This window comes from Sturnus vulgaris, chromosome 6 (genome assembly GCF_052056855.1).
Source record: "Sturnus vulgaris isolate bStuVul1 chromosome 6, bStuVul1.hap1, whole genome shotgun sequence".
Taxonomy (NCBI): domain Eukaryota; kingdom Metazoa; phylum Chordata; class Aves; order Passeriformes; family Sturnidae; genus Sturnus; species Sturnus vulgaris.
In genome coordinates this window covers 47088220-47106827 of record NC_142248.1, presented here as the reverse complement: position 1 = coordinate 47106827, position 18608 = coordinate 47088220, and the positions used below count along the sequence as shown (strand labels likewise).

General features: G+C 45.4%; 1 protein-coding gene across 1 annotated transcript in view; it reads right to left on the bottom strand.

The window, feature by feature from the left end:
- Positions 1-18608, bottom strand: part of MDGA2 (MAM domain containing glycosylphosphatidylinositol anchor 2) — a 191026-nt gene that overhangs the window by 142289 nt on the left and 30129 nt on the right. Inside the window, exon 2 of the mRNA XM_088166465.1 lies at positions 492-631. Coding sequence (XP_088022591.1) covers positions 492-631 — 140 coding nt within the window. The remainder of the gene's footprint in view (positions 1-491; positions 632-18608) is intronic.

The window sequence follows — 18608 nt, the reverse complement described above, 5'->3', positions numbered from 1 at the left end:
AAATAAGGTTAGAGCTGGAAAAAGCTGATTTATTGCCAGTTAATTCTGGTTTATCCAGCTGCAGCACTGGGGGTTCCATGACATCACAGATCCAGGTGATTCCCTGTGTCCAAAAGCTTGAACTGCTCCAGCTGTTCCCTCTTCCAGAGGTGCAGCTGGATCTCTGCGGACTGGGATGTGAAGATCCCACATAACAGGACAACTTTAGGGATTTTTACCCAACAATTGTCACCCTTATCATTCTTTTCCTTCTTTTTTACCAACCTCCACAGAAATCAAGCAGGATTTTAAAGCACAACATTACTGATTTTAACAAATCCCCTCCAAAAAAAACCTCATCATCATCCCTGCTGTTCCTCTGGAACACCCAACAGCCGCCACGGATCCCCCCCAGCTGGATCCTGTAGGATCCTGCCCACCATGCACAGCTTGAAATGAAGGTGAACCCAACCTGTGGAGGGTGGGGACAGGTGAGGTGGGCAGGGACTCACCTGTGGCCGGGGGTGGCCGGTGACCAGGCAGGTGAGCTCCAGGGTCTCTCCCTCGCGGATGGTGTAGACCCTCTCGGAGTAACGCTCCTCCTCGATGTTGCAGGCCAGGCCTGAGTGCACGATCCTCACCGTGGGGGGGGCTGCAAGGCCAGCAGAGAAATGGGATCAGAATCACGTGGATCATGGGATTATGGGATGTTCTGGGTTGGGAAAAAAACCACAAGGATCAAGTTCAGCTCTTCAGGGAATCGAACGCGACCTTGGCGTTCTCAACTCCGTGATCCAAACAACCCAACCCAGCCCAGCCCAGCCCACTCCACTCCCACTGGCCATGAGCTGGGGGAGCTGCAAGGCCAGGAGACAAATGGGATGAGAATCACAGGGATCACCAAATTACAGGATGTTCTGAGCTGGAAAAACCACAAGGATCGAGTCCAGCTCTTACAGGAATAAAATGTGACCTTGGCATTCTCAGCACCATGATCCAAATGACTGAGCCCACCCCAAACAACCCCACTCCCACTGGCCATGAGTGCAGGGGCTGCAAGGCCAGCAGAGAAATGGGATCAGAATCACGTGGATCATGGGATTATGGGATGTTCTGGGTTGGAAAAAACCCACAAGGATCAAGTCCAGCTCTTCAGGGAATCAAACACGACCTTGGCGTTCTCAGCTCCATGATCCAAACAACCAAGCCCACCCCAAACAGCCCCACTGCTGGCCTTGAATGGGGAGGCTGCAAGGCCAGGAGACAAATGGGATGAGAATCACAGGGATCACCAAATTACAGGATGTTCTGAGCTGGAAAAACCACAAGGATCGAGTCCAGTTCTTAAGGGAATCAAATGTGACCTTGGCGTTTTTAATTCCATGATCCAACCAACCCAGCCCATCCCAGAGCACTCCACCCCTGGGACTGGCCATGAGCTGGGAGTGCTGCAGGGCCAGCAGAGAAATGGGATGAGAATCATGTGGATCACCAAATTATGGGATGTTCTGAGCTGGAAAAACTGCAAGGACTGAGTCTTGCTCTTCAGGAAATCAAATGTGACCTTGGCATTCCCAAATCTATGACCCATCCCAGGCCACCCCAGCCCTGGAGCCAGCGCTGAGCATCTCCCCCCCTCAGATACTCTTTGTTTCCTCTTGTTTCCACAAGAGATTTCCATGGTTTTTATTAATCCCTGGCAATCCCCTGAACGAAACCTTCAGCACCCCCTGCTTGCATTTCGAATTTTTTTTTGTTTCCGCTTCCAAAATGAACTCGGCATTATTGTTTTTATTCTATATCTCCCTAAATGCATTATCACACTCGTTATGCAAATGAAAAAGCTTAATTAAAGCAGGGAAATTAAGCAGGAGAAACAGTGGCACTGATGCTGCTGCGTCCTTTCCAAATCCTGTTGCTGTCAGCGGGATCAGGATTTGGAGCAGGAGTTCAGTTCAGGCAGAACCTTTCTTTAATTTCCTTGTAGGTACAACCCGTAGTACAGGAATTACTCAGCTTTACACGTTGTAAGTGTAAGGAAACCACGATATTCCTGTTATTACACCTGCATAAATCCCAGCTCTGCTTCCACGAGTCTCCAAAGCACATTCCTGGCTCCACGATTTCACTTCTGAACCGTGAAATTCACAGCTATGACAATTTCCAGGAGGGGATCGATGGGAGAAGGAAACTGATTTACAGACCCGAATAAAATCACAGGAACTAAAGAGCACAAAGGATAAAATGGAATTCGGTGGGATTTAAACACCTGGAATTCCATCTTTTCTGTTTATCCATTGAGCTCCCAGCCCCATTCCCTATGGAAGAGCCTCAGAACTTCTCCCCAAGGCTGCTCTGCCAGGTGTCCGTGCTGCACTTCTCACCAATCCTGCTTCTCTGATCCTTCTGCAATTCCCCTGCTAAAGTCCACATGGAATTCCCGGGATGCAGAGCTCTGGCATCCCTTCAGATCCCCCCTCACCACGGCATTCCCAGTCCAATCCACGGTGGGATCCTGATCTGAAGGTCTGGGATTGATCCAAACCTGCCAAGAATTCCAGTTTCTGAGCCTGGCTCTGCACAGCCTGCAGAAAACGAGGCTTGAGCCAAGGAGGCAGAAGAGGAGCAGGGAATGGAATTTTCCTCCATAGAAACATGGAATGGTTTGGGTTGGAAGGACCTGAAATCCCATCTCGTTCCAACCCAGCATTCCACTGTCCCAGGCTGCTCCAAGCCCCATCCCAGCCTGGCCTTGGACACTTCTGGGGATCCAGGGGCAGCCACAGCAAATCTGGGAATTCTATTCCAGGGTCTCTCCACCCTCCCAGCCAGGAATTCCCAGTATCCCAGACCCAGATCCAATTTGAAGCCATCATTCCAGCAAGTTCTGCTCTTCCATCCCGACTTCCAAAGCCCCAAAAACTTTCACTGTCCACTTTTCCACAAATTTTAACAGAGACCAACAACACCCCTGCTCCAGGTGGTTTTATGAGCCAAAAATGCTCCAAATTATTCCAAATCCAATGCAATGATGGAATAAAGTTGCTTGGAACGACCTGGGGTAGTGGAAGATGTCCCACGGCAGGGGTGGGACTGGGTTTAAGACCCAGTTTGGATCTTAAAGGTTTTGGATTCCAATTCAAACCTTTGTGGGATCCTATGATTCCAATTTTTCCATAGATGCAGGTGGCTCTTCCCATGAAATTCCTGGAAGGACAGGAATGTCCTTGGTTAGGAATCAGGGTCACGTGTCACAGTCTGACCTGGAAAGAATCCATTAATTCCTGATTGTGATTATTTTTCCGAGCAGCACTAACACTCATTGTGCTGATTTTCCCCTGGAATTCCTAGGAATGCCGGTTCCTCCACACTCCTCAGGAGTTCAACATCCCAAGGACATGGAATGTGCTTTTTTGTTCTGCCATTTCCAGGGCTCTGAGTCACCACTGGCACTTCCATCACGTCCCACACCACAAACTCCAAAATACAGGAATGCTGAAGCAGAGGCACGGAGCAGAAAGGTAAAGGAGGGTTCAGCACGGCTCATCAAACCTGGGATCAAATTAGAGCAGTCAGCAACATTACTCCAACATCCTTTTAAATCCAGATTTCATTAATATTCCATTTTTATTCATGTTATATTCATCTAACTCCAAATCACATCTGAAGTGTCCTTCATTTCAGTGGCTGTGCCACTCTCCTGAATCCATTAAATTCGGGAAGGAACAGGAAAGGAGAAACGCCCCCCTGGGTGATGTTATCTCCAAGGAAAAAGCTTTAAGAGGAGATCAAACCAATCAAGGGAAATAACAAATATTCTTCTTCCTTTAAGTGAAAAATCTCATGGTTCAGGAGACATCCCATAATTATGAAATGTCACCTCCCTCTTTCCTGCAGGAACATTCATTCCAGCTCCTCCTGAAAGCTGCCTCTGGGGATTTCATCCATTAAAATAATATCAGTTTAGCATTGATTCTGTTCGTGACATTTGAGGGGGATTTGGTTGGTGATCACACACGGGAAAAGCTGAGTGGATCCTTCCCAGCGCCATTCCCACAGCAAGGAAAAGCTGTCCAAGAAAAAAAGGTAAAACAAAAAATCCCAGCACACCCCCCTCGTCCTGCTGGAAGAGCTGTGGGACCCCACAGGATTCCCTCTTGCCATGAAAAATGGGAAGTTTCTCCTTTCTGTGTTTCCTATAAATGTCATCCTTCTTGGCTGCTCTTTTCCACCAATTCCAAGTTGAGATGGGATATTGGGAAGGAATTCCTGGCTGGGAGGGTGGGGAGGGGCTGGAATGGATTTCCCAGAGAAGCTGTGATCCAAAGTCCTGATCCAAAGGAATCCAAATGGAATTTGGGAGTTTTCTCAGCCTGGAAAGTCCTCACTGGGCTCTCACTGGGAAAATATTGGAGGTTTGAGGATGATTTGAGTTGTGCTGATGGATTGGGAATGGTTGGGAATTCCCTCTGCTCCAGGTCCTTGTGTTGATCTTTTTTTTAATGGAAAACGATATCAGGATCCTTTGAGAAAAGTGGGAACGAGGTGGTGTTGGATTGGGAATGTGGGAAAGTCTGAGAGCACTTTGGGATTCATTTCAGCTGGAATGGGAAGAGGAGTTGGGAGATGGAGATTTGTGGATTTGGGAATGGGAATCATTGCCTGGAGAGGGACTGGGGACAAGGGATGGAGGGACAGGACACAGGGAATGGCTCCCACTGCCAGAGGGCAGGGATGGATGGGATGTTGGGAATTGGGAATTCCTGGCTGGGAGGGTGGGAAGGGGCTGGGATGGAATTCCCAGATTTGCTGTGGCTGCTCCTGGATCCCTGGAAATGTCCAAGGCCAGGTTGGAGCATCCTGGAATAGGGAAGGTGTGGATTCCAGGGCTGGAACTGGATGGGCTTTAAGGTTCCTTCCATCCCAAAACATTCCAGGATTCAATTCCAGGATTCAATTCCAGGATTCAGTTCCAGGATTCAATTCCAGGATCCCTTGGCTCTTTCCTGGTTAAAAGTTTCCCACACACAGAGCTTTGATCAAGTCCTTGCTGGAAAACAAGGAATTAAACTCTGACCAACATCAGAACTCGGATCCTGGAATGAATTCCCTCAGTCTGAGAGGTTCTGGGATCTTCCTGATTCGTGGAATGTGTGGGATTCCTTAAAACTGAATTAAAAGGAGATTTTTTTTGGGGGGGGGAACCAGGAGATCCATGATAGACCTGCTAGAAAATGCAGGATGGGTTCACCACCAATCAAATCCTTCTCCCCCCTCCTGCAGCCACGAGCTTCCCCCTGATCCAAATTTTACATCGGGAGCTTTTCCATGGAAAATTCATTAGCAGGAGTGAAACTCCCAGGGCAGCTCTGCAGCAGAACGAGGAGGAAATAACGAGATTTTCTGAAAAAAAGAGGAGATTTAAAGGAATTGCAGGCACTGCTACTCTCAGAATTCACTTTTCCCACATTATCCCAGCTCTGAATTCTCCTAAACTGCAAATGGAATGACCAGGAATCTCCGAGGTATTGCCATGGGAATGCACTGCCTCCATCAATGCAGAATTTGGAGCATTTTACTGCAGCTAATTTGGGATTTGGGGCTATTTTTCCCAGCAATTTTTCCAGCTGGAGGTGAGGCTCAGTCCACAAATAAATGGATTATTGAGAGAGCTTTTTTTTTTTTTTTATTTCTTCTCTAAGCGAGTTTTTCTTTGGGGGAAAGTCAAATGTTACACAAGCAGCTTCGATTAAACAAATATTCCATTTATGGAGAAATCCTTCATTGTGGCTCCAAATTCCAGGTGCCTAAGAGAGGAAAATTTCAGGTGTGATGCTGACCTGATCCCAAACCAGGATCAATCCTGGATCACTCCCAATCATTCCTAAACATTTCCCACCTGCTTTCACCTGATGCCCTCGGGAATATTTATTGGGCACTTTCCTCTGAGCTGATCCCGAGTTTAATTTCCCCACCAAACAGGACAAAGTCACCTTTCATCCCATTTGGGGCTGATTTTTCCACCTTCCCGATTTTTGTGGAGCTTGGGGAGGCTCTGGGATTGATGGCACTGCCATCCCAAAGCTCCCAAATAATCAAATCCCACTGCCACAAATTTAGGCCTGACCTAATTTTGACACTACAAAGCTTAGCAGGGGTGGATATATCGAGTTTGGGCTGTGCTAATGCTGGTTTTCCAGGAACAAATGGATTTCTGGCTTTTTTTCCCTTTACAGCTTTCCCTAAACCCTTTACAATTCCTCACAGTGCTGGTTGTTGTTCCTGCTGCTGGGCTGGGATTAAAAACTGCTGGAGTTGGGAGAGGGGTTGGGAAAAGGCCAGGAGAGCTCCTCAGATGTGGATTTGGGCTGAGAATATAAAATCATGGGATGGTTCTGGGAGGAAATTTGAAGATCATCCCATCCCATTATCCCATTATCCCATCCCATTATCCCATTCCCATTATCCCATCCCACACTTTTTCCATGGGCAGGGACACCTCCACTATCCCAAGGTGATCCAACCTGGGCACTGCCAGGGATCCAGGGGCAGCCACAGCAAATCTGGGCAGCACTGGAGAGGTTCCTGCTCTGCCATTTTTCATGGGAAAGAATTTGAGGCTGGAAAAGAAATGGGAACCTTGGAAGGGAAATGGGATGGGAGGGAGGAAATCTGGCATTTGCTGTTTTCCTGCAATCAGGGAATGCTTTTGGGATTGAAGGGACCCATCCAGGGATCTGGGGCCTTCTCTGGCAATTCCAGCCCAGCCAGGAATTCCCAATTCCCAAGATCCCACCCAAATCTCCCCTTTTCCAGCTCAAAGCCATTCCCTGTGTCCTGTCCCTCCATCCCTTGTCCCCAGTCCCTCTCCTGCTCATTCCCTTTTTAAGGGAATCCCTTTGGGATACTGAACTCCTCCATGCCTGGACAATCAGGAGTGTCCCACTCAGTTCATTGCAGGAGCACAAACACAGAAAATCCTCTGCCAAATCTCATTTAATGGGAATTTTTTTTAGGAAAGCCAGAGAAGGAAATGCTTCCTAAAACCACGGGAATTTGGTTTTTGGTTCTCTTTAATGATTCAACACCTCCCTACTCCCTTTTCATCAGCTTTAATTTGTCCTCAATAATTTATCCTGCAGCCCAAAGCAGCCCTGCTGACATTCCAGTCTCTTTGTATCCTGGAATTGTCCACCTTGGAAAAACCCTCTGAGCCCATCAAATCCAAGCATTCCCAGCACTGCCCCATGTCCCCAAGTGCCACCTCCACATGGATTTGAAATCCCTCCAGGGATGGGGACTCTGCTCTGAGCAGCTGTGCCAGGGCTGGACAACGCTTTCCATGGAGAAATTCCTACAAAAATCCAAATTCAACCTGCCCTGGCACAGCCCGAGCTCGTTTCCTCTTGTCCTGTCTCTTGTTCTTTGGAAGCAGCCAAAGATCCTCAGTGGGATAAAATCTCATTTTAGGGATTTTAAAATTCCTAAAAATTCCATTTTGGGAAGTCGTGGGAGTAAATAAAACATCAGGAAGGTTTTGTCCTGCTCCACACTCATTCCCTGGGGGAATGCTGCCTCTTTTTCCTGCACCTGAGCCCTGGACACGTCCCTGCAATGCCAATTCCTGCCATTTCCAGGGGAGCAAAAATTCCCAAAGCTCCACCACGGCCAGGTCACACCGTGTGTGCCTGCCCAGGCAAACAATCAGGAATAATTCCCTCCGTGCTCCTGCAGGAATTGAATTCCTGATTTAATTCCTGCTCTTTCTTCCCCCCTCATCCAGAGTTCAGCTCCAGCAGAGGAGCTGCTCTTCTCCATCCCTGCTGCCAGAAATGGATTTATGGATTTTGGCTGCCACTTTTTTTGTCCCAAAAGAAATCCAAGGATACCCTCACTTCCACCACCATGTGTGGGACAATCCTGGGAAACAACCTTGGAATTCAAAATTGAATTGTCTGGAGCATCAGCACTGAGAAAAGACCCCTGTGGTCTGGGAATTCCAGGCAGAGTTGCAGAGGAATTTTAGGCTTCTCGTGCTGTTTTTAAGCTGGGCTTTGGTTTTAAGTGAGAATAAAATCACTGAGAGACGCTGCCTTGCAAATCTTATTTCTGCTTGAAAGCCTGAAACTGAGATTTTCATTTTTTTTCAGCTTTCTGTACTTAAATAACAACCTGAGAAATCCCAAATTTCCCAGCCCCTTATTCCATCATTTCCACATTGACACTTGGTTAATCCACAACATTCCCAGTTCATCTGTCCCACACACCCAACAAAAAAAAAAGGACATTTTCCATTTTTTTTTTTTTTTTTTTTTTCCCCTCACTGATGGGAATTGCCGAGATGAGCACAGAGGGAGCCCTTCCCACACTCCCCTCCCTCCCTGGAGCCGTTTGCATCCCGCAGATTGCCGGCAGTGGGATCAAGGAATTTGCTAAAATAAGGAATTGCAGACAAGGGAGGCCTTAATTGAAGCAACACTTTGTTGTTCCTGGCGTCACGAAACAGACGACGAGTGCCAGACCCTTTTCAGCACCATCACAGCCTGGCAGCAAACTCATCTCACTCTTATTTGGGAGTACACACACAAAAAAATAAATTAAAAAAAAAAAAAAGTGGCATTTCACCCCACTGGAAAAGGCAGAGTGGGATGAAAACCAAGCACGTTAAAAATCACCTCGTGAAAAAAACAACTCCTGAATTCTAAAGGATTGACACAGCTTGGTAAAATTTCTTTTAGAAATGTATTTTTAACAGATTTTTTTTTTAATTTTAATTTAATTTTTAACTAAATTAATTTTTTTTTTCCTTGGCAGGAAGTGGTGGTAGAGCAATTCCTGACAGGCAGCAGCGAGGACATGGATTTATCCTGAAGGAAAAAAAATGTACAGAAAATGGGGATGAAAGGAAATGTTCTCAAGATGTGCCAGAGCAGATTTAGATGGGATATGGGGAAGGAATTTCTGGCTGGGATGGAATTCCCAGATTTGCTGTGGCTGCCCCTGGATCCCTGGAAATGCCCAAGGCCAGGTTGGACATTGGGCTTGGATGGGATTGGATCAGCAGAAGCTTGGGAATTTCTCTGGGATTATCCTCTAAATCCAACCATTTCCCCACTTAGCATCAGTCCAGGACAGACATTCATGGAATCATGGAATCATGAAGGTTGGAAAAGTTCATCCAACCATTGCCAGCACTGCCAAGGCCACCCCTGCCCAATGTCCCCAAGTGCCACATCCACAGGGATTTCAATCCCTCCAGGCATGGGGACTCCACCCTGCACCTGTGCCAGGCCTGGACAACAAATTTAGGGAAGGAATTTTCCCAAATATCCAATGTGAACCTCATGGAATCCCTCAGGAATTCTCCATTCCCTTCCCAGCTCCCTCAGGAGTTCTCCATTCCCTTCTCAGCTCCCTCAGGAATTCTCCTCTCCCATTTTTCACCCTCAGCATTCCAGTAAAAGCCCTAAAATTACAAATTTCTGAGGTTGTCCCCAAGCAGGAGGAGGTGCTGCAGGTGCCACAAAACACAAAATCCTGTCTTTGCTCGGCTCCAGAACAGAAATTCCACTGACTGTGGAATGTTTCTCAGCTTACTTTACTGCCTGAAAAAAAAAAGCACAGTTTAATATTTAAGAGGAAATTTAAAACACAGAACCTTCCACGAATGCAAATGAAGAAGGAAATGCCACTTTGGAATGCTCAGCGAAAATAAAGAGCTTTTTAAACAACAATTTGCAGTTTTGGGGAGCCAGCACAGATCTGTCTCAAGGAAAACAAATCTCTTTTCAGGGAAGAAAATGATTTCTCGAATTAAAGCTGTGTTTCCTGTAATTCAGTGTCTCACACCTCGCTCTCACATCTTTGTTGTTGATCCCTGGGTGGAGAAGGAGCAGCTGAATGACTGGAATATGTTATATATTATATATTATATATTTATTATATATTATATATTATATATCATATATTATATATCATATATTATATTGTATATTGCATATTGTATATTATATATTATATGTTTATTATACTTATATATTATATATTTATTATACTTATATATTATATGTTATATATTTTATATTTTATATTTTATATTTTATATTTTATATTTTATATTTTATATTTTATATTTTATATTACATGTTCCCCGCATAAAACTGGGAATTTCTTGCATGGATTTTATGATTTTTTCACTCTCCATCAACATTTATTTATGGGAATGGAAATTTTGGAATCATGGAATGGTTTGGATGGGAATGGACCTCAAAGTTCATCCCATTCCACATCCAGGGACACTTCCCACTGTCCCAGGCTGCTCCAAGTCTCTCCTTGGACACTTCCAGAGATCCAGAAGCAGCCACAGCTTCCCTGGGAATTCCATCCCAAGGTTTTCCCACCCTCCCAGCCAGGAATTCCTTCCCTAAAATCCCATCTAACCCTTCCTTCCACCTCTCCAACCATTTCAGGGCAACCACAGAGTGTTTTAAGTGTCACATCCGGCACTTAAAATGTCATTCCAAGATATTCCAACCACTGGAAAATCTGATTTCCCCCCAAAACTCCCATTTCCTTTAGGCTCTGCTATTGGGAAAAGAACTTGGGGCTCTGCCAGCCCTGAATCTTTTCCTCCTATGGAGAAATTCTGGAGCACCAGGCTTGGAATATTTGAGAGTTTTTCAGGGAAATTCCACACTTTCGTAGCATAAATCATCCCATTCCCAAAATTTCTGACCAACCCAGAGGTTTTCCATCATTTCAGTCACTCCCAGAGCTGCAGAGGAGCTGAGGGGTCAGAGGGGTCCTTGCTGCTTCCATGATTTCTGTCCCAACTTCCCACAAGGAACCAACAAAGGATTTTTGGACCAAACTCCCCCCCCCCCGCCCCCCCGGGAGGAAAAATTCCTCTTGGAATTCTTGGAAAAATTACACCAGGGATTCCAGAGAGGTCCAGCCCAGTTTGCAGGGAGATGCTGTGCATGATCCAAGCTCTCCTGGCACTGGGAATTCAGGACATCCCTCAGTCAATCCCTGCCCTCTCCCTTTCCCAGCTTTTGGATGGATACCAGCTCCCATGGAAATATTTCTCCTGGATCACTCCAGGACACTCCTTTGTGTCCAACCATTGGAAATGGAAACAATTCCATGAGATTTGTGGGGCTGAGCCATTATTGAGGCTCCTCCATCCCTGGAAAATATCGATATTAATTAGGAATTGGATTGACACAAGAGTCCAGCAGAAGCTGAAATCACCTCCCTATGGATCTGATTCCTTGGGAATCCAAACTAAGAGCTCAGTATTGATGTGAAAACTCCAGACTGGAGTTTAGCCCTCAGCATTCCATGATTTATTTGGGCAGGCATCAATGAGCCATCAACAAATCGATAAAAATTAATGAGGAGAATTAATAAACTCCCACCTGGCTACTCAGACACTGCCAGGTCAGGTGTTCTTGTTTGTGTGATTTTCCCAGCCCTTTTCCAAAGGCTAAGGGAAGCTCCAATCCCATTAACACAGGGTAATTAGTCATTAACTTCCATTCGGGAGTTGCTCCTTCTCTGCGAAATTTGTGGCAGTGGGGGAAAGGATTTCACTTCCAGCAGCCAAAATCCATCACCCAAGCCTGCACCAGCCCCAGCGGTTCCACATCTGCTCCAGATGCTTCCCAAGGGCTGGGCTGGGGGCAGAGGAGCTGCCAGCTCCTCATGGAAACACCCACGGAAACAAGGGAATCGTTTCTCCACAATTTCTCAGCTTTCCCAGAGAAAATCCCTGCCCTGCTGGAATCACCACAAGTTCCTAAAGCACCAGGGGCCAAGATTTGGGAATCCAAAGAGGGAGATTAGGGGATGAAAGAGTCAATTCCTTCCATCTTGCCCTGTTATCATTAAAACCCTCAGGCATGGTGAAGATGTGGATTTGCTGCATGGAATTTTCTAATTGCTCAGTTTCCATGAAGGAATTCCTCCATTCCTAACACGGAGCCAAGGCAGGGGATGAAGGGGAATTCTCCTTCGTGTCTGGCTGCCCTTGGACCTCCCAGCAGCTCAGCTCTCCTCTCTGATCATTTCAGACCCCAAACTTCCCTTGTCCTTCCATGTGGGAGCAAATCCATGCAAAAACAGCAGGGGAAAAAATGGCAGAAGGAAGGAAAAAACCCAAAGAACAGAATTCTAAAAATTTTCTTTTTCACCAGAAAATCACAGCCTCCTTTTCTCCAGGCTGAGCCCCTTTTCCAGCTCCCTCAGGAATTCTCCATTCCCTTCCCAGCTCCCTCAGGAATTCTCCATTCCCTTCCCAGCTCCCTCAGCCTCTCCTGGGGCTCCAGACCCTTCCCAGTTTTGTTCCCTTCTAAAATCCACAAGTTCTTAATTTTAAACCCCAAACATGGTGATTAACCTTCAGATTTGTCAGATTGCTGATTTGTTTTAAATCAGCTTTGGGAATGATCTCAAAATGTTTTTCATTTTTTAATTGGAATGGAAAACACTTCCAGCAGATGAGTAATGAGGAAGTGGCATCTGCCTGCCTGGAATTTTCACTGAGGAACAGGGACACAGCAAGTTCCCACACAGGACACCAGAATTCAATTCCAGCCTTTTCCAGATCTCCATCCTGAATTCGATTCCAACCTTTTCCAGATCTCCATCTTGAATTTTATTCCAGATCTCCATCCTGAATTCAATTCCAACCTTTTCCAGATCTCCATCCTGAATTATATTCCAGATCTCCATCCTGAATTCAATTCCAACCTTTTCCATAACTCCATCCTGAATTCCATTCCAGCCCTTTCCAGATGTCCATCCTGAATTCAATTCCAACCTTTTCCACATCTCCATCCTGGATTCACTTCCAGCCCTTTCCAGAACTCCATCCTGAATTCAATTCCAGCCTTTTCCAGAACTCCATCCTAAATTTGATTCCAGCTTTTTCCACATCTCCATCCTGATCGCTGATTTTTCCACCAAAATATAAAAGGAATCCCTTTGTTTTTTCCTGTCAACACAGATGTCACCACCAGGAAATGAGTTGTGGACTCATTTCCACGTAGAGCAGATTTTGGTGGCACTCAGGGTATTCCCAATCCCATTTCTCTCTTTAAATCCACCCCATAATTTTTTCCACGTGCACAAGGCCTTGACTCGATGAGTTTCATGGGGGTTTTTTTTGCATTTTTCCCCAGGAAAAGCAAGAAATTCATGGAACAGATCCGACTTCAAGGCCCAGGCAAGGGAAGAACTTGACACAAGGAAGGTGAAGGCACAGAGGGTGAAATGTTTAAGCCGAGCTTTGGGACAGGATCCTCGGCTGGAGGGATCCAGCAGCATCCAAGAACTTTTATCTCCAGGAGCTGCCAATCCTCCCATTGATCTCAGCAAAGAAAATACTTGAGGAAAAGCAGATAAAAATGGGCAGGGTGGAAAGGAGATGCCTTCAAAATGCAGAGATTATGGCTTTAAACACATTCCTAATTAACAGATCATAAGCTGTCCCTAATACATCCCTCAGCACAGCAAACTCTGTCAGATTCCATGGGCTCCTGCAATTGGAAATTAATTGGAAGAGCTAAAGATAGCGCTGAAGAATGAAAAATACTCACAGATGCTTTCAAACGTCCTTAATCAAAATAATGATTGCATAAATCCTTCGTGCAAGCTCAGGAAAAAAAAAAAAATAAAATAAAATATTGCTACCTAATATCCTCCTCATTATCTGGGCCCCAAAGTGTTTGATAGTTTTAAATTAGAGCCGATTTCAGAAGTGTCTGTTAAATATTAAAAACAAGATCCAAGAGGTTTAACATCTCTCCACACATCCATGGGAGAATCCATCCACTCCGAGCGGGATGTGGGTGAAAAATCAAGGTTTAAGCTCTTGCTCAAAGCTTTGATCAAACCATATTAAACTGCAGGCAAAAACCAGACATCAAAGGCAGCTTTAATTCCCCTCTGTGTGAGTGGTGGCACTTGGGGACATCCCAGGGACCTCCCAGCTCCAGCTGCACCCCCAGGTGGGGCCAAGGCTGGACATTGGGATTTGGAGAAATCTGGGATGGTGGAAAGGGGTGACACTGGAAGGGATTTAAGGTTTCTTCCCACCCAAAGCAAACTCTGGGATTCTCCAAAGGTTGGAACCAGCCCAGGGACCCCAGGCTGGGTGGGAGAAGTCACCCAGAGGAGAAGCAGCACCATGGCAGGGTCCATTCCAGGGTTTGTTCCCTCTGCAGCAATGCCAAGAATTCCTCAGAGGAGGAAAGGGCTGGGATGGATTCTGGGTGCAAAATGTGGGAGTGGGATAGAAAATAGAATCAACGGTTTGGGAATGAATCAATGGAAGGGTTTGGGTTGGGAGGGACCTTAAATCCCATCCCAGCCCTGCCATGGCAGGGACACCTCCCACTGTCCCAATGTCCAACCTGGCCTTGGGCACTGCCAGGGATCCAGGGGCAGCCACAGCAAATCTGGGAATTCCAGCCCAGCCCCCACCCCCACCCTCCCAGCCAGGGAGTAGCCATGGGTACCCTCATTCCATGGGCACCCACATTCCATGGGCATCCATCCACACATCCAGGACAGGATCTTCCCAAAGGATTCTCCACCCACAAACCTCTTGAGGGAGAAGGATTTGAGAGAGGTCAAAGATTCCTTCGAACCTCCCAGTGGGATCAAAGCCTTTCCAAAGAATCCAGATCTCCATGGGTTCCCTGGCTTTCCTCAGGTTTGTTTTCCACCACCACAGCACGTTCAGAGCTGGATCCTGCTTTTCTGGGAATGTGCCTCATGATTCCAGCCAGAGCCAGACCCAGATTTCCATGGCACAGTTTAGTTCCCATGGAATGTGCAAGCACGGTGCCAACCTCCAGCCTGGGATGTTCTCCCACTCCTGATTTTCCTATCTCGGGATGTCTTGAGGCCAAAGAATCATGGAATCATTGAAGCTGGAAAATCTGAGATCATCAAATCCCCAGCACTGCCAAGGTCACCACTGCCCCAGATTCCCAGGTGCTACATCCATGGATTCCAGACCTCTCCAGGAATGGGAAATCCAATGGAAATCCAACAGAAACTAAATTCCATGTACAAAAATAACACCCAAGCCTAGAGCCACTCAAGATTAGAATCACAAATATCAGATCTTAGTAAAGACAATCCTTGGAATGCTCAAATCCAGTGTGTCCATGTCTATCACTGCCAGCAGAAATCCAGACTCTCTCTTTCCTTCCAAAAAAACCAACACAGGGAAGTTTTCCATCCTCTCATCCCTGCCCCTGCCTGGGCAGCCTGCACTTTACCCCACCCTGTTTTCCAATAATTCCGTTCCACATTCATCCAGGTCCAAACTTTCCTGCTTCCCAGGAGCATCTCAGTCACTCAGTGCTGGATATTGAAAGTTTCTCTTCCACCTTCACAAGAGAAGAGTTATTCCTGATCCAGTTGTCCTGGAACCTTCTCCTGTCCCATTTTTCTCTTTGTCCAGAGCAGCTGTGGCTGCCCCTGGATCCCTGGAATGTCCAATTCCAGTCTGGATGGGATTTGGAGCAGCCTGGGACAGTGGGAGGTGTCCCTGCCCATCCAGGGGTGGCTCTGGGTGGGATTTAAGGTCCCTTCCAACCCAAACCAGTCTGGAATTCTCTTCCATCTCAGACACCTGAATGTTCACCCTCACATTGAAATCTACTCAACTTATCCCCCCTCAAAAACACAGATCCAAAATTCAGAATGCTACAGGTGCCAGCAAACCCATCTTTCACCAGAGGCTGCATTGGGATATTCATCACTGTGGATGTAAGATCACTCCAGGAGAATTCCTGCCCAGATCCTTCCCTGTGGCCTGGAGCCAAATGGCACAAAACCCTTCTGGACTGCACAGCATCAGCCCATTGATGGTTTGGGTTTGTTTTTTTTTTTGAGAATGACTTCAGCAAATTTTTTTCAAGGGAACAGAATTTCTGCACCTGCCAAGTTTGTTACCTCCACCAGCTTGGCCGACACTCCGTGGCAAAACTTCCCTCACAAAACCCCCAATCAATCCCAGGATGGTTTGGGTTGGAAAGGACTTTGAGGATCAGCTCATTCCAAAAACTCCACGGGCAGGGACACCTTGAACTGGAGCAGATGGATATCAAAAGAATTATTAAAAAAAAATAAAAATGCAAGGCTGCAGATCGATAAATACTTAAATTATTTCAATTTAATAATATTCCTTTTAGGGAAAATTCCTTTTAGGGGAAAAAAAGGAAGCCTTGAACTTGAGTGCTGCTCCAAACTCACATTCCAGAGCCTGGGAGATTCCCACTCCGTGCTGCTGTGCCCGTGGAGTTTTGAGGAAGGCAATTAAAAATCAATGAAAATGTCACAGGCCCTTAGGAACATTAACCCTAATGTGTGCTAATTAACGGAGCAGCCATGACACAACAACGAGAACAATTAGTGACACCCAGGGCAGGGCTGAGCACTGCCCACACTCAGCACAGCAGGGTAAACATTCCTGGGAACGTGTCCATGGAAAAGCAGCTCTTGGATAAGAGAATGAGAACTCCCAGATCCATTTTGTCAGGATCCAGGAACAAATGGGAGTGGTTGAAATCATTCCCAAAATGCTCAAGGAGAAATGAATCATCAAAATGAATCTTTAAATAAATCCCAATAAACGAACTGGTGCTGACCCCAAGCTGTTTGCACACAATTAATGAGTAATCAGGAAAAAAAAATAAATAAATAAAAGCAAGAGAACATCTCTCATTAACTTCAACAGGCTCTAGACTGGAGAATGAGTTGGGTATTCCAAAGTCAACTGAATCCCAAAATCCCAGGAACATTTAGGATGGAAAATCCCTCCAGGATCAACCTGAGCCCAATTCCCACCCTGTGCCCATCCCAGAGCTCTGAGTGCCACCCCCAGGAATTCCTGGGACACCTCCAGGGATGAGAGAGCTCCCAGATCCATTTTGTCAGGATCCAGGAACAAATGGGAATGGTTGAAATCATCTCCAAAATGCTCAAGGAGAAATGAATCACCAAAATGAATCTTTAAATAAATCCCAATAAACGAACTGGTGCTGACCCCAAGCTGTTTGCACACAATTAATGAGCAATCAGGAAAAAAAAATAAATAAAAGCAAGAGAACATCACTCATTAACTTCAACAATTCCTGGAACTCATCCCAGTATTCCCAGTATTCCCAGTATTCCTTCATCCCTGTGGGACATCCCCATTCCTGGCTCCAAAAGCCACACGGAATTTTTAAATTTTTTATTTTTTTTCCCCTCAGCTTCCAGGAACTAAAGCAGGCTCGGGGCTCTTTTTAAGGAGGAGTTTTGCCATCACCCAAAAAAAGCCCCAAATCCTCAGCACTGCTCATTGAAATGTTAAAGATCACTCAGGTGTTTTATGGACAGGTGAGAGAAAAAAAAAAAGATAAACCAGGAATAAATGGATAATCCCAAGGTACATCCAGTGCCTCCCAAATGGGAAAATCCTGGTGGGTGTATCCCTTATAAAACATCCAAAAAAAGGGAGATGTGAGCTGAATTTTAGTGTCTGGGGTTCTCATGTGGATAAAAAATACATAAATAATTAATGGAGTGCCAGATTTCTGTGGGATTTCCGGAAATTTTAGTATCTGGGGTTGTCATGTGTATAAAAAAATCCACAAATATATAAATTCATGGAGTCACAGATTTCTGTGGGATTTCCAGGAATTTTAGTGTTTGGGGTTCTCATGTGGATAAAAAATACATAAATATATCAATTAATGGAGTTCCAGATTTCTGTGGGATTTCCAGGAATTTTAGTGTTTGGGGCTCTCATGTGGATAAAAAAATCCACAAATAATTCATGGAGTGCCAGATTTCTGTGGGATTTCCAGGAATTTTAATGTCTGGGGTTCTCATTTGTGTAAAAAATACACAAATAATTCATGGAGGCCCAGATTTCTGTGGGATTTCCAGGAAATCCAGGGGAGCAGATCCCTCTGTCAGGAATAAAATCTGATCCCTTTTTTCCTGCAGTTGGTTTTCCTTTGGAAAACTTGGAATCAATTCCATTCCCACGGATAAACTCTTCCAAACCTTCCCCACTCTCTTTGGAGACTGGAAAAAAATAAAAAAAAAACCAAAAACCCAACAGTTCAAACCCAGAAATATCCCTGTGTTTGTGCACAGATCTGAGCTCAGGGTTTTTTATGGAAAAATATTCCCTGGGTATTTATGGAATCCCTTACAGACAAGAAATTTGGGAATTTTAATGGTTCTGCACCATCAGAAAATGGGATTTTAAATCCACCCCATCCCCACTGAACGCCCTTGAGCCAGTTTAAAAAAAAAAAAAAAAACTGAAATATTGACACATTTTAGTTGCTCCAGAGTGAATGACTTGGATTGGCACCTTAAAAATCAGGGCCCTGATAGGAAATTTCATATCCCTATTTTCTGAAACTCCTCATTTCCTTAAAACAATAAAATAATTATTGCAATCATTTATCCTAAAGGTAAAAAAAAAAAAAACAAAAAAAAAAAAACAAAAACCGTGGGCACCTTCCTGTTATTATTTAAATTACTTTAATACCAAATATCTTTTTTAATATTCCCGAGGTTGAAGTCTGAAAAACACCCTGGAGTTTCCAGGG